At 40.6% G+C, this 26,476-nt stretch overlaps 2 protein-coding genes across 4 annotated transcripts; one reads left to right on the top strand and one right to left on the bottom strand.

Moving 5' to 3' along the window:
* Window positions 1-1,333: 1,333 nt before the first annotated feature.
* Window positions 1,334-21,394, top strand: KLB (klotho beta). 2 transcript variants are annotated; one of them, XM_055700931.1, is made up of 5 exons: window positions 1,334-2,173; window positions 9,085-9,592; window positions 13,266-13,534; window positions 15,119-16,262; window positions 20,871-21,394. In XM_055700931.1, the coding sequence occupies exons 1-5, from the start codon at window positions 1,442-1,444 to the stop codon at window positions 20,873-20,875; spliced, it is 2,658 nt and encodes an 885-aa protein (XP_055556906.1). In that variant the 5' UTR covers window positions 1,334-1,441; the 3' UTR covers window positions 20,876-21,394. The 2 variants fall into 2 exon arrangements, with proteins under 2 accessions (XP_055556906.1, XP_027655602.2); XM_027799801.2 differs by having other exon boundaries at window positions 18,050-21,394.
* Window positions 21,242-26,177, bottom strand: RPL9 (ribosomal protein L9). 2 transcript variants are annotated; one of them, XM_005435247.4, is made up of 7 exons: window positions 26,020-26,176; window positions 25,822-25,937; window positions 24,874-24,969; window positions 24,427-24,559; window positions 22,941-23,021; window positions 22,366-22,484; window positions 21,242-21,363 (listed from the first exon to the last, which is right to left on the bottom strand). In XM_005435247.4, the coding sequence occupies exons 1-6, from the start codon at window positions 26,063-26,065 to the stop codon at window positions 22,378-22,380; spliced, it is 579 nt and encodes a 192-aa protein (XP_005435304.1). In that variant the 5' UTR covers window positions 26,066-26,176; the 3' UTR covers window positions 21,242-21,363; window positions 22,366-22,377. The 2 variants fall into 2 exon arrangements, with proteins under 2 accessions (XP_005435304.1, XP_027655601.1); XM_027799800.2 differs by having other exon boundaries at window positions 21,290-21,638; window positions 26,020-26,177.
* Between the last annotated feature and the right edge of the window lie 299 nt (window positions 26,178-26,476).

Here is a 26,476-nt window from a genome sequence, read left to right as displayed (position 1 = left end):
GTTCTTCTTCATCTATGGTGAAACTTTCTTGTAAAGGTGCTGCAGAGAAACACAAACATGCACTGGGGTTTTGTTGTTTATCATAAAAACAAACAAAGAAAATGACTGCTATATTCTATTGATTAATCAGCTTTATTGTTAAACTAAAGGTACGTCTCAATGGCATTATGCAATGCTGAAAGCATGCTCTCAGAGGTAGCAGGAGCAGTAAAGTGGCAGTAGCCCAGCAGTCCATCTCGACTTTCATGCCCTACATGCCAGCAGGGCTAATTCATCCAAGCAGAGTCCTGTGGTAAGTTGTTCCCGTGTTCAGATTTCAGTGTGTATCTTTCTTGCATGTAAAGTTATTCACACTGCTATCTTGTTCCACAAATCTCTTCAGCAACTGCGGTCTGTGTGTGGATACACTTTATATTACTGTACCTCAACACAAGCAAAAATGGCAGGTGTCAGTCTTACTGTACTGAATAAATGGACTATCTCAACACATGTAGTTTTGCCATAATTTGAAATATTTTAACAGATGAAATTATATTGCATAACTGCTACGATGTTCGCTGTACAGATGCCCCAGCTGTGTATACCAATATTGTTAAATTAATCAGTGCTGAAATAGCGTCTTGTGGGGCTAATTATCTTTGCTAATTGTGGTTATTTGAAGAAAACCAGGGAAATTGCTTAAGATCTGGAACAGTTCCCTGTTAATTTTGTACTGCTGCTGTATGTAGAGCAGTACAGCAGAGCTTTATATAGGGTAGAAAAAATGCTTGCATGTGTTTGAAAGGAATACTGACTTGCTTTGCCTTTTTGAATAGTTAGTGGGTTGTGCATATATTTCTTGTCCACAAAAACAATTTCCCATGAGTCCAGGGAGAATTTTCAGCAGAAGTACAGACATTTGAGCAGGGCAGGACTGAGGAATGACACACTGTCCTTCCAGCCATCCAGTTACACAGGCGGGATAAATCACCTTTTAATTGGAGACTGCATAGTCTGAATTGTATTTCTGCCACATTTCCTCAATATACAGCTGCACAAGGAATAAAGGATGTGATAGCTTCTTTGCACCCTCTGTCACCTATATGCTCCCACCCAAATGACCAAACTTTAAATAATGATAAATTAGTTACTAGTGTTTATATTGTTCGGGCAGCCTGTTTTCCTGCAGTAAGAAGCCAGCTAGGTGTCTCAGTTGTCATAGGGAGGCCACCTTCCTAAAAATTATGCCGTTCTCTGACCTGTTCTAGGTCTCACAGTTCAGGCTAATCATTGACAGGGCTTTTACGATCACAAGCTTTTAGTGAAGCTTTGATAAGACACTCCAGCAGTTCGTGGCAAATGAAGACAGTCTGCACGGTGGGGACTCCGGCGAGTGAATGGATTTTTTTCAGCATCAGAGCAAGAAACCTGACTTTTAACACTGGCACTGTAAACCAGCGTAATGTGTGGCCGACGACTGGAGAGGTTCGTTGCTTTTTGGACATTAGTTTTCACAAAGACAGTTACAGGGCTTGCTGGAGAGGGAAGACCTGTGTGGAAAAAGGACCCACACTTCAGCCCTGTGAGTGAAACACAGATGTTTTTGTATGACACTTTCCCCAAAGAGTTTCTCTGGGGTGTAGGGACAGGGGCTTTCCAGGTGGAAGGCAGCTGGAGGGAGGATGGGAAAGGCTCCTCCATCTGGGACCACTTCATCCACTCGGAGCTCAGGGATCCTGACAGCACAGACGGTGACAGTTACACTTTGTTGGACAAAGATTTGTCTGCTCTGGATTTTTTGGGAGTTACTTTTTACCAGTTTTCAATTTCATGGTCAAGGCTTTTTCCCACTGGAGTGGTAGCAGCTCCCAATGAAAAAGGACTCCAGTATTATAACACCCTTATTGACTCTCTGCTCTACAGAAATATTGACCCCATGGTTACGCTGTACCACTGGGACCTGCCCTTGATGCTGCAAGAAAAATACGGGGGATGGAAAAATGAGTCAGTAATTGATATCTTCAATGACTATGCCACCTTTTGCTTCCAGACCTTTGGGGATCGTGTTAAATATTGGATTACAATCCACAATCCCTATTTAATTGCTTGGCATGGGTATGGCACAGGTATTCATGCTCCTGGGGAGAAAGGGAAAATAACAACCGTCTACTCTGTAGGACACAATTTGATCAAGGTACAGTATAGTAAGATTTTACAAACTGATCTTGCACTGCCATGGGAAATTCTGGGAGGAATCAATCATGTAATCAATGTTTAAAAAAAATATGAAAGAATGTGAAAACACTGAGAAATAACCCTTAGCTAAGGCAGTATTTTTTTAATCCTCATGCTGATTTTATTGTTGTTGTCAGAACAGCTGATTCAGTAATTACTTGTTTTAAAGTGCTTGTTTACCACTTTATTTAAATCAGGTTTTGCCTACAAAATCTGGCTATTAAAGAACATGATTTTATTTATTTATTCTCTCCACTTACTTAAACACACTGACATGACCATTCATTTGGCTACACTAAAATAACTCTTCTATTAGTTTAAAATTAAATTTATTTGCATTTGCATATTGGATCAGTTGTATTAGCAATAGGGTGTGTATATATAAATATGATTAGTTCTATCTTAGTAAAATCATATCTCGAAACATTTATTGCTAAACTAGCAAGGTCAGCAGTTTGGGCGTTTGTAAAACCCAAATGTCCTCTTCAGTATTTGAGTTTCAAAATCACATTATTTCCATGATATTTTCAACATTTTAATTTTTATGTCAGTCTTATTTATCAGCTGTCTTCTGCAGAATTACACATCCAAAAATCTCAATCCCATGATGAACAGCTTCGACAGCTGCAGTACTGGATCTTAAGTTCATGGTATTCTTTCTTTAGGAAGGACAAAATGACGTCTGAAGTGGGTCATATTTTTTAAGGAAAAAGTGCAGATGTTGTTCCTGGTATTCTCAATAACTTTACAGAGTTTATAGCAACACCTCTGACAGATTATTAATTTCATCCTACAGAGTAGCTAGTTCGTATGCATAGGAGCGTATATTCTTATTTTCTCCTGCTATAATTTAAAACATTTTCTAATAACAGCAGTTTAATATAAGAATTAACAATATCAATACAGCATGTTTTTCATCTGTAGTGCTCAAAGTACTTTACAGAGCAGGTCACTATCCTGTCTCTGATAGAGCAGCTAGTATAATTCCCCCTGCTTAAACTACTCCTGTCTGTCACAAAGAGAATTTTTCTACTACCTACCATACATTATAAAGGTAATTAATTAATAAATCTGAATATATTTGTCCTACAGAAAGAAGTATGCATGTAGGAAAAAATAGTTGCCAGAGTAGTTAAAAATATTCTGCAACTGACTGACCATTTCTGTTTCTTGTGTTTGCTTCTGGGTTTGAACCTGCAGAATTTTTCAGAAAATTTACACTGTAGTCAACAGTTTTACATAGAAACATAGAAAAGTCATTGAGCACTCTGAATCACCAACCAATTTCAGGCTTGGCACAAGAATGATTTAGCTATTGAGATTTGTGAAGCATCTCAAAGAGAACTGATGCTCAATCATTTGTTTCATTTTTCAAGTGCTATATAAAATATATTCAACATAATACATGTAAAAGATACAATGTAAGTTTGTAGCATTTCTTGCCTTCATTTCTGAGTAGCACGATCAAATCGGGGGTACCAACTAGGCACTCTCTGCATTTTCCCACTCTGTAAAATCCGTGTAAGCAGCACACAGGGAGCAGTACCTCTGCTGAAGAATCAGTTGGGTGTTCCAGGAAGCCAAGCACAGCTGGGTCTGATACACAAATTACTGACCTAAGTTCATTGGTCAATATTATTTAACTCTCAGACTTGATCTGATAGTTGTTCTAGTTTTAAAGTGTGAATCTGAGTATAAAATAAATCACTTCTATGAAAGAGTTAATGAGATTTCCAGCAATACACAATCCATTGACTAGTATTTTATTATTCTTGGGCAGAAGTTATTTTTATGCTGTCTCTTTCTTACAGCTCCATGAACATTACCTAAAGTATTAGCAGCTTATTCTCTTTCCGAAGATTTTAGGTCTTCATGAAGAATCTCAGATTTGTAGTTATGTATTTGAGGAACTGGAGTTTGATGTTCAGGGTTGGAGGTGGAATGGAAGCTCTTGAGATAGCAGTAGACATGAGTCAACTCTTCCTTACAATTTTTTTTTCTTAATAAAATGTAATTAAAGTCAGCCATTCTACAGAATTCATAGGTGGTATTATGTTTCAGTTCATTCATACACGGAGGGTGATAATTGTTACTGATCACTGTAAAAGACCTGATACTACTTCCATGGAAATAAATAGGAAATTTGGAAGTTTGACACTTACAAATTATAAATTCCTAAGGGATTCACTTAGATAAATCTCTATTCAGTTTTATGATCATTACCACTAACAGAAGGAGCATGTGGAATCTTATACCGAATGGAGAATGGCCGTCAAAAGTGTATCTCCCTTGTTCATTAAAGGAGACTGTACTTCCCAAAAGCGACATTGGAAGACAATTAATGATAACATGTAACTTGCCATGTGACATTTGAAAGACACATCAAAGAACATACAGTAGCTATGAGCTTGCTCCTGAGGCAGCTGTCATACCAAGGCAGAGAAGAAAAACCTGCACACAGAAAACCGAAATGGTTTTCTTTGATTTTACAGTAAATAAATCTGAGAAGAAGCAAGAAAATATAAAGCAGATGAATCATGGTTGGAGCTAAATGAGATATATACCTGATATATTATTATCATTTTCTCTGGATCTAGTTATGTTCTTTTACTTAGATTGAGTTTTGTAAATATCACAAACTGCAGACCAAGCTGTCTTCTTTTCCTCCTCTGTATCAGTGCCCTCTGGGCAGTTCTGCCTTTACCATATAACGGGCAAAAAGGGGCTGCTTCTTTTTTTCCTGTTAAAGATCATTCACACTCCTTTTTATCTGACAGCAGAGCCCAGGAAAAAAATGTCAGGATAAGGTCTCCCTAAAAATTTTCTTCATGGACACACCTCCGTATCTCATACTGGGAAAAGGCAATAAATTCACTTTCAAACATGGTGTCTCCATATAGATCCGTCCACAGACCAGGTTCATCTCTGCGCCCAGCTGCATTGCTCCCAGCTCTTTGGTAGCTCTCCCTATGCCAGCACCTCTTCTTTAGGGACACTGCTGCCTTTGGGATCTTTGGATGAGCATGTCCCAGAGAAGTCCGATAATTCATTCTCCTTAAAAACAAATTTCTACAGAATGAAGGGGGAATAGTTCTTATCTCTGTGTCCAACCAGACACTTTCTTCCCTTCCTCCAAAGGGGCCTCCTTTCCTCAGGATCTAGAAAGATGAAGCTACACCAGTGCCCGTATTTTTTACAGGAGGGAAATCTGTCTCCATCAGGTACGGCTCTAGGGTGGACAGCAGAGTGGTCTATGCTTGTAAATGTCTTCACTGGAACATTTTTCAACCACTAGTAGCCATAGCCACCAGTGATGAGGTTAAATTCAGCCCTGATTCACACTTTTTCCATATGATTTGTTATTTTCAGGTTAGCTTTCTTATTATTCTTGGAAATTGTGAGGAAAACCAAAATCCAAATGCAAGACGGTTAGCATACGACAAATTTCATAGTAAAGCCTCAGTCCTTCAAACCACCCTCTTAGAAATTTAGCTGCCTACATCTCAAGAGCCCTTTTTTTCTTCACAAGGACTGAGCTTCAAAGTCAGTTTGCAAAATAAAGGCTTTAACTCTACTGACGACATGTCATCTTTACTACAGACCAAAAGGGCCTTGAATTGAAATATACTCTCCAAATAAGCCACACACACCTGGCCTTCTTCTGAAGTGATACTTAACACCATCATCATCAGACTCTGCATTCTAGCTCTTCATGGTTTAAAAAACAAATAATTAAACATGAAGCCAGAATAATTTTACTAACATTTTTTAAATTCTAGTTTTCCTAAATATTCTTGCCCTCCAGCACACTAAAACAACTCCATATACCTCTGACATTGTTTTGAGTGCTCATTGCTGAGACATTCAAGGAAAATTGCTTGACTTTAACATATCTTAAGAATTGGTCTTTCAATAGTAAGCTCTGTGTACATACATGTTAAATTACAGGATCAGAGTTTGAAGAAGAGAGGAGAACAATACTGTTGTCTTGATTTTATTAAATTGACTTATCCAGGCTTTTTACAGGGTTAATACTAACTGACTTAGCAGTCCCTCTGACTTTCAAGTCTATGGAATAATTTCTATATTAATGTGTCGCATGCATCTAGAATAAATACACAATATTGATCTAGCTTTCACTGTGTACTTAGCCTTGACATTTGTCCTTGATCTAACAAGGAAAGTGAAAGATTAGGGATTAAACTCTAACTGAAAAAAGATTAGTTGAGATTTACTCAAAACAGCCGATTTGAGCTATGATACAGCTTTTAAATTGATGTTTGTTTCATATGTGGTCTTACAAAACAAATTATATTATTCAGTTGGTTCCATCAACAGTAAGTTTGCACTTAGCAAACACCTTCCACCTGAGAATGTTAAGCTGCTTTACAGATAATTAACAATTTAAAACAGAATTATAGACAAGCAAATGTTATTGTCTCTACTATGCCTGTAGCAGCCCTTACTACAGACAGTGACAATTTTTTTTCCATAGAGTTAACCCTCAGAATTAAGCGGTATCAGTGACACATGTGAATTTGTGTATGGGAATCCTATCTTGACTCATTAAATTTAATTATTTGTACTTGAAGTCTGCTCCTGTAGAATTATACCTGTGACTGTATTCTCTACTGTAGACAACTTTTTTACTAGAAATTTTACTTTTTTTCTAATCAACCTCCTGAAAATGTGTATGAATACAATGACTTGTCCCTGATTGTCTTTTACATGTCAGTATTGCATTCTAATTAGCTGGGGTTTGGCAAAGCCATCTTTCTCCACTTCACCTAGAAATGTGTGATTGCTAAGATTTACCTGGTGCTGTTGTCACGCTGCTTGGCACTGTGCATAGCGCAGCTGGCTTCAGCAGGGTTTTTCTTGTTAAGCCAATGCAACCATATATCTTTGGCTAAACAATGGTGTTAGTAGCCTGTGTCTGGGGAAAAAAAAATACTAACCAGGTGAGAAATCACTAGAGGCAGAGAACAAAGCAAGTCTGGCCTCAGCAGTCACCCTGGGCTGGAGGGACCTCCAGGAGAGGACAGCAAGGATAACTGAGGAAATGGCCCTGACCGCTTAAATTTTCTGATGAGACAAGTAAGAAATCCATTTTATAATATTTTAACTGTATCTTGCAATTTGCCTGTGATTACAGTTTTGCTGACTTCCCTTTTCAGCTACAGAACCTGCATTTCAAAGGTTAATGTTACTTTATCAGTATTTTCAAAGACAGACCTTGAACAAATGTTACGGGCATGACCTTAGAAACCATAAATAACTGATACACAAAATTCCACAAACTGTAATTCTTTGGTGCTCCCTAGCTTAACCAAATATCTACCACATCAGGTCTTCTGTTTTTTTTAAACTGTCAAGGCTGGTGTTTCTAGATATATTAACTGAAATTATAGTCAAAGGTAAGCAATGCTGTTTGGCTTGGTAATGGTGGTGGTCTAATGGCACTCTGAGTGTTTCACAATGCTTCTTGATGTTTTTTATGGGCGCAGTTATTTTCTTTCTGTCTTAAGAGTGTAAAGCCACACTTCAGGAATAAGGTAAACCCTGAGTTACTTGACAACTCCTCAGCTGGGAGAGATCAGCTCCCTTCCCTTGTGTCAGATCTTCTGGTGTGATTCATGCTGCGATCCAGAATCACCCTTCTCTGACACCTGAGCTCTCCCCTTTTCCTCTGGGACTTTGACAATGCTAGTGGTCCTTCAGGCTGTCGTGTATTCTTTTTTTTGTGTAAATTTCAGCTGCCGTATTCTCTTATTTAAGTAATTAGCAACTTGACATTTAAAGGTAAATAGAGTGTGTGACAATGTTAAGCATTCTAAAACAGGATGATAATCAGAAAAATGGAATTAAGATGTGATACAAGGTATGCTTTGTCACTAACTTGAGTAGCAAAACTTCTGTCTGTCCCAGGGCAGTCAATATTTGGCCAGCTACAAGTACTAAAACATGCCATACCCAATAGAACTTATGAGATACTGCTGCCAAATTACCTTTTGAAACCAAGGTGTTGTTGCTCTCTACTTCAAATGAAGCTTCATTCTGTGCTGTTGCATGTGCTGTCAGAAAAAATATTATTATAGCAGCTTCAAAGAAGGAATGAACTAAAATTCTGGATCAAAATTCTCATACAGAACTGTGAAACTTGACGTTTGGGTTCAAACTTCACAGCTGGGTCCTTTCTCTTAAGTTTTTACATTTAGGGACTACACAAATATCAAAAGTTGAACACTTGCTCATATGATTAGGCCAAACTAAACCAAATGGAAGTATATCCCAAGAAGAGGGATGGGGTGGATGTAGTTTGAAGAGAGTAAATCCAGGTAGCCCCCATAGCACAGAGCAGTTAATAGCACACAGCCAACATGGACAAAGGACACATCATTTGAGATGCATAATTTATGGAACAATTTTAAAGATGGTTTAAAATTTTAACTGTATCAGGAATCACTGCTTGACAAAGAAAGACATAGATGGGACTGTCTAGATCATGGAGATCAAATCCCACCATGAACAGCTGTTTAGTCCCAAAGTGTCTGTGTAACAGCTATTCACATCCCTGCTGGGACTGCTCGTGAAATCTAGACCTATATGAAAAGGCAAAAAGCCACAGCCTTGATGTGTTATAGGAACACCACGCATGAGATACCGAGCATTACCATCATCTTGAGGTACCTTGCAGTATAACAGCGATTACCCTTTACGACTATGCAGGGTAATTAGCGTGCCTTAACTGTTTGTTAATATTTCCATAGAGGCCTGTGGTGAATCAGATGCAGCCACCTGCCTGTCTAGCTGCCAATGTGCACAGATGTGTTAGAGACTTACAATGTAATGCTGTTTTTCTCTCATCAGGCTCACGCAAAAGTTTGGCATAACTACAAAAAACACTTTCAACCATATCAGAAGGGGATGATGTCCATAGTATTGGGATCCCACTGGATTGAACCTAACAAATCGGAAGATGCTTTGGACATTTCTAAATGTCAGCAGTCTATGGAGAGAGTACTCGGATGGTTTGCTAAACCCATATATGGGGACGGTGATTATCCAGAAGAACTGAAAAATAAATTCTCATTTTTGCCACGGTTTACTGAGGATGAAAAAAACTACATAAAGGGAACAGCTGACTTCTTTGCATTTTCCTTTGGTCCTAATAACTTTAAACCTCCAAACACTCTACCAAAAATGGGACAAAATTTGTCACTCAATTTGAGGGAAGTACTGAACTGGATTAAACTGGAGTACAACAGTCCTCGAATCTTGATTGCAGAGAATGGCTGGTTCACTGACAGCCATGTGAAAACAGATGACACCACAGCCATCTACATGATGAAAAACTTCATTAATAAGGTTTTACAAGGTTTGTACACAAGTTAGTTGTTGGATTTTTGGAGGGCTTTTTATGATCATTTGATACTAAGCTCTGTAATGATTTAATCATTTTTTTAAAGAGATAATGGTGACTAAGTTAATTATTAATTATTTATACTGCATCAGTACAAGTCATGGATCAGGATCTACTCATTCTAGGTGTTGTACAAGCACAGAAAAAAAGACAGTCCCTGTCCCAGAAAGCCGAAGTCCAACATCTGTGTTGGTCAGAAATTAATGAAAACAAATCTATTGGATATCCCTTTTCACTGCTGACAGTCTGCCTGTAAAACCGTTGTGCAGGTACATACCTTGACAACGGGAAGGTGAGACCGTGACTACAGACTGTCATTGCCATGCTGGGGTCCTATTCCAACGTCAAATGCATGAAGGGAATCAGCAGGAGAAGGGCAATCATTTTTCAGGATTATTGCATGCCAAACAGAATAAGTTTTAATAACATAGTTTTAAACTTGGTATTTGCCCTTCATAAAGCCAGGGTACAGGAGTGCTCTCTGAAGGCAAAATATTTAATTTTGTATGAAATATAAACACTGTTAGTACCTAAAGCCTTTGCAAAACCAGTATTTCTTTTCCCCCTCACCCAGTTTGTAGGTTTGGCACTGGAAGAGGGACAGCTTCTGGTCCCAGAGCCATCCCCCCAGCAGGCTGCCCCACTGCTGGTGCCGTGCTGCAGCTACGGAGTGGCTCGGGTGCCTTTGCAAAAACCTTTCTTATCCTCAGAAAAGGGAAAATACGAGTAATTGTTTACTCTGATGCCAAGTCAGGAAGTACCGTATCATCAACAAATGTAATTAATCTCCAAATGGAGGTTATCCAGATATATTTAAAGTTGGTTCAAATTATAAACTGCACATAGCACAACTGTGCGCTGTGTCCTGCCTTCTCCATTTTTGGAGGAGTTACATTCCAATATTTGGTTTATGATATTTTAAATACTGCAGTGACACAGCAGGGAAGTCTAGATGCAGGCCTGGATCTGGAGATGTGGAACAGGTAAATTTTTGGACACATACATAAGAAAATCCACAGCGTGTTCTTTTTTTTAAATCGCCTACAGCAGACCTGCTGTAATAACCATCCGTGAATTCACGCTTCTGAAATACTTGGTCAATGTTCAGCCAATAACTGTTTCTCAAGAACTGTCAGCTACATTATTATGTATGCAGATACTTCAATCTCCTCCGCAAAATACAAGATTATCTCTTAACACATTTTTCATGAAGCAAACTTTTAATTTGTCTGATCAGGAATAACACTTGGAACACATTTTCATATTTTTACTTACAGAGAAGTGAGGTATAAACTTGCTGTTTGCAGCAAAATCAGTTAGATCATGGTAACCTCAAAATATCATTTGTAGAGGCCAAATTGTAATGGGATGGTGACTGCTGAGATAGCATGTAGCAGGCTATAAGGAGCTATACTCACGTGTGTGCGCTCAAGGAGAGTGCTGTCAACTTTGCACTGTACGTCTGTAACTCACGGCACTGTGAGTCATGAAAATATATGGTGTGTAACATCACCATTGCAATGAACTGACCTCAATTATGACACAAGTATGCAATTTAAACTACAGCTTCTTAGCAGCATGCATACGCCCGTCGGTGCTGAACCTATTACTTCTACAGGACTCCAAGGCTCCGCCTATAGCAGGCATAGAAATGCCTTGAGATCGCCTTCTGTGGCTGTCACCTCTGGTGACACAGGGACCTTAACTCCCAACTTTGTCTGCCTTCAGCCCCTCGTTCCTGCCCCCAGCCACCCCCTTGTTTTTTAGGAGGAATTTCTTATCCCCACCCTAACGCTCAGTGAGGATCAGACTTCTGTTTCTGCCCTCTCCTTTCGGTGTCACCGCAGACAATACTGTGGACATGCTTTCATGCCGATCCACAGGATCTCTACCTATCACCCACCTGTTAATTCTTTTTACTGCAAAATATACACTAAATAGCGCTTTTCCCCCTACCCATTTAAACTGCCAGAATTTCTCATCTAGGCATGAAGCATCTCAAGTACCACGGCATTTTTTGCTCTGACAGTTAAACTTAGCTCCCATGCATTCAGTATGCATCTAGAAAAAAATATTTTTTTTCTCTGTTGTACCTTATGCTGTCCCTGTATGTCTACTTCCATTTGTTCAACCTTCCTCACTGCAGACACAAAGTACTCATCTTTACTTGCAAGGCTTGTCTGGCCTGTCTCTTCATCCTCTACATCATTCTCCACCTCTGTGTTTTGCAATTGGTATTTTCAGGCATTTTTGTACTTTGGCCCATAGGTTCCCTAATATTTACAAGTCATTTTTCTTGAAAATACATGCCATTGTATTGCTTCGTTACATTCCCTCTTCTCCTTACCAGTATTCTGGCCTTGTCTGTCAGTTTCTTGTATATTTACACTGCAAGCTCTTGGGCTTTCTGATTTCTTCATCCAGCAGCTAGTAAAATACCATGGTGACTGTCAGCGCTGCTGGGTGCCTTGTCGCTCTGCTGCAGGGACACAAGCACTGCAAAACTGCCCCCTGCTGAAGCTGCAGCGTGGTGTGCACAGTGAAAAGTACTGAGAAAATCAGGCAAAGCAGCACTGGGCAAGAACAGAGCTTTAAACGAGAATACTTTGGGTTTATTCCTTGGCTTACCCTCAGTGGACTTCAGGTAAAATGTGGCCGTTCGTCTGCCTGTGTCAAAATCCTTGGTAACCCCCCTTGGTCACTGCTTTGCCCTTAATATTCCAGCCCTTATAAGGTTAACCTGAGCAGTGATCACGAGTTATTTCCTGGCTTAAAGCTGGCGACAGGCAGCTAGTGTTGACCATGGAGCCTGGACTTTTTCTTCCAGGCTGCCAGCTGGCACACGCTGTAAGTGGGTAACGAACGTCACGTTAGCTGGTGTCCAGCGAGAAGCTGTTTTGGAAGTTCTGCTGCCCTGCCTGGGGAATCGGGTCCCACATCTGAGAAAGCAGCCATTTTGTCATCTTTCTCGTATATATATAAAAGATTATATGTGTGCTGCTTTGCAAGGCAGAGGGACATAAGATTGTCTGAAGAAACACGCATGTGCTGCATTTATGCTGTGAAGAAATGAAGCGCTTCAGTCTCTGGGTAGATCAACTCAGCTTCTTCTAAAGTCATCATATGTCCCATACCGACATAGTTAATGTGTCAATCTAGAAGCTGGATAGACATTCCTAAATGTTAGAGCTTGCAGAGATCTTTAATAAAGGTAGGGAATTTTAGCTTCATGACAAATACAAAGTCACAGACTAGATCAACTGTTCCACCTTTAATTTTTAGTCATGATTCTCTAATATTATTGCTATATATTACTTGCAAATCATCAAACACAACCTAAAATGTGGATGTGGCATAATACTTCATGTTTGCTCAGAGTAGAAATAAAGTATCCTACAGTAATTTAATTTCTTAAGGAACTAGTGGTGTACCTATTTTTTAATGAATAAACGCTAAGATACATAATGCCTGTCACAGTTTTGCAATGAATGACAATGGGCCAATAACCCTATGAGTGTTGAGAAAACCTTCAAGATTTTCAAAGTGATCAGACCTTTCTTGTAAATATCTCTTTTATATGTTAGAGAACTAAATGTAAGACTCATGGATATTACTTTCTCTTACGCAGCTATTAAACATGACAACATAGACGTGTTCGGTTACACGGCCTGGTCACTCCTTGATGGCTTTGAATGGCAACATGCTTACAACATCAGGCGTGGATTGTTTTATGTAGATTTCAATAGCGAAAAAAAGGAAAGGATTCCCAAATCATCTGCACTTTATTATAAACAAATCATACGAGAAAATGGCTTTTTCCCAAGGGAGTCTACCCCAGGCTTGCAAGCTCAGTTCTCCTGTGACTTCTCCTGGGGTATCACCGAGTCTGTTCTCAAGGTAAGCATAAAACCCCGGGAAGACCACTGGAGGCGGAGCGATCAACAACTTTACTTTGTGAATAAATGCCTGCGTATGGCACCTTGCATTCAGGAATCTCAGTGCACGCTGCAAACAGAAGTTAAGCCTAGCCGTAACTGCATAGGTTTCATTTTGTGTACTTTACAGCTTTTTGAGTGAGCTAGTCACAGCGTGCTGGGTGCTCCTGCAGCAGCAAGCCCCGCTGCGGGAGCCCGTCCAAGGCTGGCCCCCCCCTTGCCCTCCCTCTGCTCGTGCCTGCGTGTGGCACAGCAGATCGGGAAACATCAGGCCAAGAAGTTGACCCCAACCGATTGTTCCTGGGTTATTTTTCAACCAGGGGAGTTTCCCGATCCAGTTTGCAGCGTGGCCATAGGGATGCCTATGACAGCGTGACGGAGCGGGTGGCACAGAGCAGGGACAAGGTGGTTGTGCGGAGGATAGCAGAGCTACCTGCAGGCTTGAGGACTCATCTAAAATAACTGAATGAAGCAGAAACAGATTCTTGTGTTGAGCCTGGCTCTAAGTGACACTTAGACATGTGGGTAACAAGCTATTCTTTAGAAAGATTTACACCACGGGCGAAGGTAACAAACATCAGCACATATAGCTTTTACCATCTGAGCTCATGTTTGAAAACAGATCACACCACCTCTTCTCCAAACTGGTTCCTGCAGTATCTATTTCTACTTTAAATTTGGTAGATAAGCTAACTGTATGTATGGCCAGTGTTGGGATTCTCTTTTTGTCATCGCACACAGAAAGGTAGTCCAATGACCAACATCAGCCTCAAAAAATAACAACAAATCTCCACAATTTAACCTATTCATTGACGACCAATGGAAAAAAAGTAAGGCTTCTATATATGTTGTTAATACGCAGCATGGAGAAGTCCATTTTCTTAAAAAAATCAGATTTAATCTAAGTATTTTAAGCTTCGCTGTATTGTATTCCAAATCCAAAGTATTTTTAAAAATTGGAATAGAAAACAAAAAAAATCATGTGCTACACAGAGCCTTGTTAACTAGCAGGAGATATAACCAAATGCTGCAAGCTGTCTGCGTCAGATATTTGCACAGGGAGGACTACCAGTAAGGCCAGGAAATACTATGCCACAGTTTCACAAGGTTGATCTTGTCAGCAGTGGCGAAATAATCCGTGCCTGCCTTGTATATGCCCTGGTGCTTGTTCTTACCACCCTGCTCTTCTGCCAGCTGCCTGAGAACTGCCGTTTGCATGACCGAAGAGCGAACTCAATCAGGGAGATGTATCTCTGTGAAACTATAATTTGTGTAGGCTAATGGCAGGGCAAATGCCAGCATGTAGCTGAATAGAAAGGAGAGTGCAATTTTAATGTTTTCTGTAGATGAAGGAACAGAACGGGTACTACCACTAGCACAGACAAACCCCATGTAGGTGAGGTTACCCTCTTCCCCTCGAGGCATCTAAGTGGGACCTTCCGACACCCAGCACTAATCCTACAGCCAAACACAGGCAGAAACACAGCCTACGAGCAAGCATTTGTTTAATTAAACCCCATTGTAACACCTTGTTTTATTTCCACAGGCAGAATCTGTGGCTTCCTCACCGCAGTTCTGTGATTCCAGCCTGTACCTCTGGAATGTCACAGGAGATGGGCTCCTGCACAAAGTTAAAGGGGTGAAGCTAAGAACCCGACCAGCACAGTGCACGGATTTTGTCAGTATTAAAAGGCAACTTGACCTCCTGGAAAAAATGAAAGTCACCCATTACAGATTTGCACTTGACTGGTCACTAATTTTACCCAATGGAGATTTGTCCGTGGTCAACAGGCAAGTTCTTAGGTATTACAGATGTGTGGTCAGTGAAGTGCTGAAACTCAATGTCCAGTCCATGGTCACCTTATATTATCCAACTCATGCCTACCTGGGCCTACCAGGACCTTTGCTGCAGACAGGAGGATGGTTGAACCAGTCTACTGCCTATGCTTTTCAAGACTATGCAGCTTTATGTTTTCAGGAACTTGGCGATTTGGTCAAACTTTGGATTACAATAAATGAGCCTAACCAGCTAAGCAATGTCTACAATAGGAGCAGCAATGATACATATCGGGCAGCACACAATTTATTAATAGCACACGCCATGGCCTGGAGAATATATGATGAGCAGTACCGGTCCTTTCAGTATGGCAAGGTGTCCCTGTCCCTGCATTCAGACTGGGCTGAGCCTGCCAACCCCTACTTTGAATCTCATTCAAAAGCTGCCAGCAGGTTTCTTCAGTTTGAAATAGGCTGGTTTGCCAATCCCATATTTAAGACTGGGGACTATCCAGCTATGATGAGGGAATACATCAACTTTAAAAACAGAAAAGGCCTCTCATACTCTTCTTTGCCATCTTTCACAAGAGAGGAAAAGCAGCTTGTCAAAGGTGCAGCTGACTTTTATGCGCTGAATCATTTCACCACCAGATTTGTGATTCATGAACCTCAGAATGGGAGCCAGTATGAATTTGATCGTGACATTCAGTTTCTGCAGGACATCACGTGCCTGAGCTCCCCTTCTCGTTTGGCAGTGGTGCCCTGGGGAGTGCGCAAAGTTCTCAGGTGGATTAAAAAAACCTATGGTGACATCGATATTTACATCACAGCAAATGGAATAGATGACCAGTCCTTAGACAACGATGAACTTCGAAATTATTACCTGGGAAAATACGTACAAGAGATTTTAAAAGGTGAGTACATGATAGATTCAAGCTCCCCAGAGCCATTTCCCTGGCACAGACGCAGGCATGCCCTAAGCAAGCACCTAACACTTGCCCTAGACGGAGCAAGCAGCTCCAGTTGAGATGCAAGGACTCACCATCAGCATTCACCCCCTGAGGGGCCTGATTCTGCAGTCATGCTCAGGGCAGATACAACACAAAGCAATGCCACTGAGCCTCGCACGTGAAGTGCGGCCACGGCTGCTTCCAGTTTAAACCACTTGAGAAGCCACCTGGGCATGCATATACAGCAGAGCAGTTATTCAGAAGTTTGTAGCATGTGGCACTTCAGACCAACAACTCCCAAGAGACAACTCTATTTTCTACTCTACAAATAAAGGTGGGAGCCTCCTTACTTGCTTGCTGAACTAGAGTCATTGGACAGGAAAGCACAAGCAAGTCCAAGGAGACCTGGAGGGACATACAGAAGAAATACAGCAGGTCACCAGTTTTTTTAAGGAGCTGTTGTTGAAGGGAGTCAAACTCCAGTTCCTGTTCCGCTACTTGCTTTGTCCTGGGCACCTACAGAAATCTAGTTCTTCATTTTAGAGAAAAAATTAGGAACAATTATGGAGGTAGAGGACAAAAATGTTCAAGACAATGATCTTCAGCAATAGCTTATTGTATAAGAAATGCTGCAGGGACCTTGCCCCTCCCATCCCTCTTCCTCCAGCCAAATGGTAAAAGGAAAGCAGTGAGCCACAGGATACCAGTACCTCAGTACCTGAACCATACAGCCAAAATGAGATGTACAGTACATCCCCGAGCTCACTGTTCCCTAATGGTGAGCACTAGCAAGTTCCCTGATCAGGACATGGGGCATCTAAAAGCTCTTCTGAGGCACCTGTGCCCAAACCTAGTCTACTTTATCATGGTTTCTCCTCCCTAGGAGCTAGCTACGTAAAAAATGAGATGGATCTACTCATGGCTAAGCATGGCTTCAGATTACTTCGAGACACCAACAAGAAATAACGCATTCCCCCACCAGTGCTTAGCTCTTTCTCAATTACTACAGAACTAATGAGCATTTGCTTATTTATTTGCCATGCTGATTTCATATTGCAAACAAGAGAACAATAAGTTATTTAAGGAAAGGGTTGTTTAAGGGGGACTTCATCATAGCATTCCCATTATGATTTTCAGATAGCATGACTTTATAGTACTCACAAAAAGATTCTTACAATTTACAGTGTTCTTAACCTGGGTCACATCTCCGACTATGCTCTCTGCTTAGAGGAGAGATGTTTACTTTACTCACCAAGGCTGCTATTCACGATTTCATAATTTTCACCAGACACTTGGGTGCGGCAGTATAACGTACAGTCACAAATCCTGCAGGGCTGACCAGCTGGGTTTGGAGCAGGGCACAAATTTTTGGAAAGCTCCTCTCATGGCACAGATAAGCAGCTGCTCCCCTGGAATCATCACAGCTGGGTTCAATAAAGAGCAGCATCTGGCTTCTCCCAGGAAAGCGAGCTCCCAGCACTAACCCTGTTCAAATCCAGCTTTCACAAAGTAGGTCCAGAAAATTACCAAATTCTATTTTTTTTAAAACAGTGATGCACTGTTTCTACTTAAGACAGTTGAGTATTAGTAGAAGCATTTAAGTGTTACCTAAATATTTTATGATGCAATTACACTTTTTGTATTGATAGATTAATCATTTGAAAGCTGAACTCATTACCAGAAAGTCTGCAGGTCATACAAGGTTTTATTAACATTTGGCTTGGGTTTTGTTTTTTTTTTTCTCTTCCCAGCATACTACATTGATAAGGTCAAGATTAAAGGCTACTATGCATTTAAACTGACTGAAGAAAAATCTAAACCCAGATTTGGATTCTTCACTTCAGATTCAAAAGGAAAGCCTTCAATAAAATTTTACAATAACCTGATCAGCAACAACGGCTTTCCTGCTGACTATTCAGTCTGTCGTCCCTCCAACCAAGAAAGGCAGTGTAGCTTCTGCTTGTTTATTTCTCAGAAGAAGCCATTAATATTTTTTGCCTGCTGCCTTTTCTCTACCCTTATCTTGCTTTTAACCATTATTTTTTTTCAAAAAAGAAAAAGAAGAAAACGTTTTAAGGCAAAAAGCATCTGGTGCATCTGTGTTTCATTTTAAAAAGGGGGCACAAGCTCACTTTCAGTGAGATCCATCACTGTTTGGATTCTACAGAGGACGATGCAGATCAGACAACTGTAGAAAAGCACTACATGAGTCACTCCAGTCACACACCCAAGCATTTAGTTTGAAAATGGAAAGTAGTTGTATGCACAGGAAGAAGAGCTATGATGACATTTGTTTCTGTTGAAATTACTTTTATCCACCTACTGTACACAGAAAATAAAATGCAACTATTAAAAAAATGAAAGAAGAACATTTTATGACTATCCTGTGCCTTGGAATAACTTTTCAAACAGTTTGACTTGAAAAGATACTAAGCTGAGAGAACTGATATGCACTTTTCTATGAACGTCTGGACTAAAGAGTTTTGTGATGTATATTCATGTTATCAATGTCGTTGAGCATGAAACTGCAGTTGTTTGAGTTTACAAATAAAAGTATTATTAAACCCCACAAACTTTCAACTATGTACAAGAATGGAATATCCTGGGCCACCTTCTGAAGATAACCTGGATTTGTTCTTTTAGAGGTAACTCTGTTACTGACCAGCATAACTGGATCTCTTACATATGGGGTGAAGCAGAGATCAGACATTAACATTTTAAGCAAATGTAACAGGACCCACAAGAGACAAGTCAACATAATATACAATCGCTGTTTTTCATCTCCAAAACCAGGAAGCCATAAAAAGTTTTACTAGCAGAGAACATCAAAATAAAGATTAAAAAAAATTAAAAATTAACCCACTCAAGAAAGTGATGAATGTAACTCTAAATTGCACTTTTTCATAGAAATGAATCTGTATTACCATCTTAGCCCTGGTCAAGCGCCAGTGCAAGCCATGGGTGGGATAAAACCACGAGTGTCTTGCTATTACTGCATTAAACAAAAGCTACCAAACCCAGGTATAACACTCTTAAAGGATAAATGAATCCACTGTGTCATTTAAACTTCTCAGGGACCAAACCTGAGGTTTCCCTTGGTCTGGTTCTGGTCATCTCAAAATGACCCCACCAGGTTTCTCCCGGGAACTGCACCACCATGTAGAATTGACATTGGCTAGCCTTTTCAGTCATTGCATCAATCTTCGCTGCTCAGGCAAGTACCGCTACCTCTGGAGGGGTAGAGAAGCTGCTCTAGAAATGGAAAGAAGGGCAAAAAGAGCCATCAGTTAAACACCTGCTGCCTTCCTCCACTTTGCAACCTTCTTTTCCAGTGGTTAGTACCATTTTCAAGACACAGTGAACCCCCCAACCTGTTTCCACTAGACGCTAGTTACCTCAGTCTTAAGGTCCCCAAACCAGATAGACGCACTTTGTCTGTAGCCCAGCACCTCTGAAGAGACAAGGCATACAAACACATTGGCTTTTCCAACCGCATCTGGACACAAGATAGCATCAAACACAAGGTCTACGATAATACATTATGATAAAGTCAATAATGTAAATTATGAAAGCGTCATGGCCACTTACAGGCTACTGGAAACTTTGTGGAAGTGCTGCTTAAGAGGATATGCACAACTGACTGAACCCCAGACTCCGAGTACTTGACCCAACCTGAAGTCTCAGTTCATAAACATGAGACTATTTCTCAATTATATTTCAAGCATTGGTCAACATCACAGAAGGTTCATTAATTTGAAAGGTAACTACTAGTAAAACGATGAGGGACCGGCCCATTTTACACTACAAAATGTTCTGCAAGCACAGCCAACAGCACAGGTATTAGGTGGTGCGTACATCCTTCCATCACCCAAAGGCACTGACTAGTAATCACTCACCGCAGCCATGGAATCAACCTGAAGCGTACTATAGGGAAATTCCTCTTGAATCCCATGTGCACTGGGGGAGCACAGAGAATTCTGGAAGACTCCTCTAGCTACATAGCTTGAACCGCTCAAGAACCAATCTTCAAAATGTTAAGCTGGCCATGTAAAATTTCCACATCCACACAGTACTACTACTTTCCAAGGCGCAGAAACTCTATAGAAACCCATTGAACTCTATAGAATTACAAAGTGGGTGCTCTGAGCAACGTTCTGCATTTCTTTGTCACACATAGATGCTTTCCTCAATATTAAGCTTACCCACTGATTGCTAAGTCTGTTTATAAACTATCCTGGTATTTTCTGCGAATCTTTTTTCAAAACTGAATTTAACAAGTGCCAATGTGGATTCTCCCATAGCACAACAGCCCAAATACGTGTTGCTACATGGCAAGATTAGCATAGCAACCAAGAAAAAAAAACAGTTATATCCCCAGAGGACACAAACCACTGTTGGTGGAACTCGGCAATAAGCTCCGTCTGAACTGAGGTCAAGTCTTCAAACTTCTTAGTTGAGCAATATAGCTAAAGCATCATATTGTCAGACTACTTATTCTATCCCTGTATTTACTTTAAATGGTCATATCAATCTGGTTCTACTGATTGCAGTTTTGTTATTTATCTATTTCAGATTAAGTCTTCACAAGTTTGAATTCCCCTCCAGAAACTACACGGAAATCAGCTTTTGCAATTTGAGGTTCTGCAATGATGTGAAAGAACACTATAGTGTCCTTTCCCCAAGAATAATGCTTTTGCTACTTAAGGCTACAATTTTAAACCACCACTTCGTGGCTTTACACAATGGGACCACGTTCTACCACCATGAGGTTTCCAAATCACAGACTTCATTCAGTCTGAATGTTCTCAGGAGACCGGTAAACCAACGTGTACACAGTGCTAACATTATCTTGCATTACCCTGTGACAATCTGCTTCTCCAAAAGGCAAAGATCTTCAACAGGTCCACACAATCACCATTTAGCTCTTAAAAAACCCAAAAGGCCAAGATATGAAATATTTTTTATTTTATTAACCTCTCAAGTTGTTTGTATTTTGTATCAGATTCTTCAAGCTGGCACCTGCGGGTATAATGTCTCATGGTGGTTTGTTTCAGGATCCAGACAACTGTAAATAAAAAGTTAAGAGCTTTTAGAAAGGTTTTAGCACTGTAAATGTGAAATTGAATTACAGACATGTGACAAGTTACTTTATCTGATAGTTTTAATTCAAGACAGACATTAATAACTCAAAGAATTTAATTTTATTCAGACAAGATTAAAGATGCCTAAACAGAACAACTCATGACTGTTTAACAAGCAGGTAACAAACTGTTTCATCTCTCAAGGAACTCAGAACAGCACCAATTTTTTTTCAGTAGCCTGCAAGTGTCTGGTACCTGGCTGGTGATTTAAAAAAAAAAAAGTAGTTTATGAAACTCCCTTCTCATCTGCATTCTCTGTCTCAAGCTTAGGTTCAGAAGGCACACAACACTTACTTTATTTGCAAGTCAGCCTGTCTCACGCTGCACAAGTGTTCTGTACCATGTATGCAACCATACATGGCTGAAATGCATCAGACTCCCTTAACAGTTAAAATTCTTAAATTATCCCCAAATCCTTGTACTCAACTTCAGTAACGAATGTGCATACACAATGTGAATAGTTGTCCTGTTTACAAGCATTTACACACACATTACACAGAAGATGTTTATATATAAATTATGCACCGAACACTTTTTTTAGTGAAGTCAATGTCCAACCCAGAGGAACTTTAATTTAAGAAAATCTTCTCTGTTAACATCTGTAAACTGGTCTGTCATGCCAGGTCAGCTGGTTTAACATTCTGAGCCACTATCATAACTAGCATTCACAGTGTAGAATATAACACTTCCAAGTGAGGTATTTTTCCATACAGTAGCATAATACCAAGCTGGTGAGAGATGGAAAGTTGCTGTCAAAACACCTAGCAAAATTTAAGTCTTACGATGCCATTTACAAGCACAACAGCATCTCTGTTGGGAACCTGCTTAACCACAGCCTTGTTAAGTAAATAAACCTTGTCAAGTCCCCACATCAGGTAACCACCTCTACACTGAAGACATACAATCTGCATTAAGATGATACCAACCTATTAAGAGTCCTACTCATCCGCCTGCTGTACTGTTCCTTTCTCAGAGACATAGATACCATCCAAGAATTTCCTGATATCCTTGTTCTTGACTGTAGTGGCTTGCTGAATCAAGGCAGCTGCAGTCAAAGCAACATCATTAGCAAAGCAAGAAGTCCAAGCCAACTCTCAGCCTTTGTTTACTCTGTTTATATTTCAACCAATATAAAACTTTCATTTGGAGAAAGGAATTGCCAATCTGAAATCCTGCCAGATCTAATGAAAACAGATTGGCAAAACTCAGGGCAGTAACAGTTTATTACTCCATGTTTGTACAACTGAAAAGCTCAAGTTTGGTGCCAAAAAGGCCATTGATACTGACTTAAAAAAAAAGTTCAGTGGATTTGTAAAAACATCTAAGTTTAGAAAAAGCATGAACAACAATGAAAGGCAATTAATCCGACTAGAAGGAAAAAAAAAAAATCCTGAGCTGCCATTTGCCTCAGGGTTTCAGAAAAAGACAGCTTGCTAAGTTGACATCTTCAGATAAAAGTGGCCATATCATTGTATCTTCCCACACGTGTATTTTCACAAACCTGAATTGGAGACCAATTCAATGTCATTCCCTTCAAGGATCAGCTCATCCTTCTGGGCTTGAGATACTGCACAGGAAACACCTACAAAAAGGCAAACGCACAAACTACATTGTGAAGATGTTAAGCATACTAAACAAACAATATTCATGTCCTGTCCCAGCCTACAGATCTAGAAATCAGTATTCTAAGCAGTAATTAGCTTCTATGACTTTGTTTACCGATTCCCATAAATCCCTTCTAGGATTGTTCTCCCTCACACTTTCAGAACTCAAAGATTAGTGCAAGTCATGCTCTGGATTGAAAGCAACTAAGCGATATTCCTACTTAAACACTACTACACTACAACATTCATCACCAAAACTGTGTACCAGCCAGAGAATTTTCCAGCATGGCTTCATCAGCTAGGTGGTGCCATTTTCCATATTCATACGTTCATGAAAACACTGGAGTCATCACAATCAACAGTCATTAAAAAAACCCCTGCCCCCTGACAAGTCAAGCACTATGTTTATACTAGCAACATTGCAAATACTCACAAGGAGTGAACACTAGGACACTCGCGAGTCTAACAGGAAATTTTCATTTGCAAGGATAGTAACACAAGTAAGTCTCTACAGTTTGAACTATTTAGTCAGTAGCTGTTAGCTTTTAAGCCAGCACTTCACCATCTTTGAAGTAAATGCCAACTTAAAAAAAATCAAATACAATAATCAAACCCACCTTAATATCCCACAGTAAATCAAAGTCAAAGCCACTGTACGTAACTTCACACTATATCTACCAGTGTTTCTGCACAAATCTAATGCTTTCATCTAAAGCCACCCCAAAACACCGTTGTCACATTAAATATCCTTACCCATACCTCCACCAGAAATGGAACTATCAAAAAAAATGGATATGGAAACTTTTCCCCAGTCTTAAGGAAACTGTGTTTATGACATGTTTTGTCTCCTCCTTTTGGAAGCTTAAGAAGCTCCATCAAATGCCTAGCCTGTTAAGACATTTTGCTAAAAATCCAAGCATGCCAGAAATAAAACCAACAGGGAAGATGATAACTTTGAAGTTTTATCATACATGCTCCTAGACAATCAGGAAATTCAACCACACTTCAAAGACCAAAACTGTGATGTGGTGTGAAACTATTCATGTACAATGTTTAAAACTGAAAGACAAGTCTAAAATTAAGCACCTGCAGTTTATCAACTATAAATGCTGTTGAGATCTCGCGAGTTCCTTGTAACTTGTATTACAATAACTAGCTCTAAACTAGTTATTAGCTATTAGCTAGCTCTCATTACTAAAAAATTAATCACAAACACATTGTTATTAATAAATCTAGATAATGGCAAAGACATCATAATATTACATAAATTGAGATGGTCAAACGCTGCTTCAGCAATCAATCCTTCACCATCTCCTGTTACCAATGGCAGTACCTAAAGACAATACTTTAGAAACAGTGAAGTACATATCCAGATGGGCTCACCTGGCCTCATACGCACTCTGCGAATGTATTTCTCTCCCAAGAAGTTTCGGATTTCCACAAGTGAGCCATTATCCTGTATAACTACATTGATTGGGAAGTGAGCGTACACTGACCTCATCTTGTAACGAAAGCCCTGCGATAAAAGACATCATCAGATACTGAAAGCAGAGTATGTCCAAAAGGTAAACAGATGCATTGAGCTTACTGGACAAATCTAAATGCAAGATATACTGAAAATAGTTTCTTAAGAAGGGCAAGACATTGAGCTCAAGGGACATTCATGCTTTCTTCCACTCACAGAACTTGTCTGACAGAAAGTGCAAGAAAAAAAAAAGTAAAGAAAGAGAGAGCTACATCTTAAATGCTTAGAAAAGCTCTCACTTAAGTAAAAGACTATTGTGAGTAACAAAAATGACACGAGTTAACTATGTTTGAGACTACACTTACCAGTGTGACACCCTTTATCATGTTCTGTACATGGCTACAAATTGTGCGAACTGTTGCCAGCTCCTTTCTGTTACCCCACCACTTGTCAACACGTAGCTGTGTTAAAAAACCAAAATAATTAACAAAGCTTTCAGCTACACTTCAAAACTAAAAATGAAACATTTCTGTGACAAGCTAAGAGCAAAAAGTTCAGATAAACTACTTAAAAGCCCACCTACCAAAGCACAGAAGTGTCGTTCCTTTGACAGACCACTGAAGGCCCACCTAGCTCAAGTCTTTTAAGTCCTAACCCCCAAAATGTAACATTTTTCTTCCCTGTCTCATTACTAACAACTCTTACAAGAAGCTGGGACAGATTGTCCGACATCTCAAGCTGAAGGACGAATTATCGAATGCTAAACATTGTTCCAATGTTGGCCTCCTATGTAAAATTTATCAGCTGTTAAATGGAACACCATGTGTGGGTCCAGTGTTTTAATGACACACTACATACTTGCAAAGATGTAGCTGAAATCAGCCACTCTTCCCTTTTTTTTGTAGTTCCTAAGACTGCACAAAATTATTATTCGTTTATTTACAAAATATCTGCTCTACTTATGTAAGTTGCCAATTCTGAAAGTCAAACGTACAGCTTCAACTTTATCTAGCTAAAACTAGTCAGCTTACATAAGACAGCATACAACGATCAATCCCTTTCCCAGTAACTGGCTGTTAACTGCAAATGAAATCAATCAACAAATTCACTCCAACTGCAAGACTTCCACGTTGCCTGAGTAGGTCCCACAGTTCCATGAGACCAGACACTTTCAGAAAACATAGAAATAAGCAAAAAATTAAATAACGTATCTACAACTAAACATTTTGGTTCAATCTCCTACACTAGCAAGAAGTTTTTTAGTTGTACAGACACCCTCCCTCTCGGCAACGAAAGACGTCTGCAACACGTACCTTCTTGTGTTTCTTTCCCAGGAGTGACAACTCCACATTGATGTGGTTAAAATCCCGTCGCAAGGTTCCTCTGGGGCCCTTCACAATGACGGTCCGGCCCTTCAGTGAAACGCTGACTGGAAATCAAAGGCAGACACATGTCAACCGGCTGCGGGTTCGGCACCGCAAAACGCCTTTCGAACGCACACGCAGACATACCTTGCTCGGGGATGTCAACGGTCTGGTTGCTGAGAATCGTCTTCATTCTGCGAAGGACAACAGACAGAAGCTGCAGAGCCCCGAGGCGAGGCCCCTTCCCTGCGCCCTTTCCGCTCCTCCCCCGCACGCACCCTGCAACGCGCAACTACCGAGCGCCTGCCCGCTGCCCCCACCCGCTCTGCCGCCGCCGAACCGGCCCCGGCGCCGGGCTCCGCTTCCCACACCGACACGTCCCGCCCGGGCCCCACCGGAGCGGCGAGAAGCGGCGGCCTCAGCGCTCAGCTCCGCAGCGGGGCCCAGCCCGGGCCTAGGCCCGCCGGGGAGGGGGCGGGGGAAGGCGCCACCTCGGGGCTTCCCTCCCGCAGGACTCAGGCCAGGCCGCGGCGGCTGGGCCCGGATCAGCCCCGGGAGGCTGCTCGCGCTCCGGCGGGGTGCTGGGGGCGCCGCCCGCGCCCGA

This window comes from Falco cherrug, chromosome 1, assembly GCF_023634085.1.
Source record: "Falco cherrug isolate bFalChe1 chromosome 1, bFalChe1.pri, whole genome shotgun sequence".
Taxonomy (NCBI): Eukaryota; Metazoa; Chordata; class Aves; order Falconiformes; family Falconidae; genus Falco; species Falco cherrug.
The sequence above is the reverse complement of the archived record's forward strand: the minus strand, read 5'-3'. Positions and strand labels throughout refer to the sequence as shown.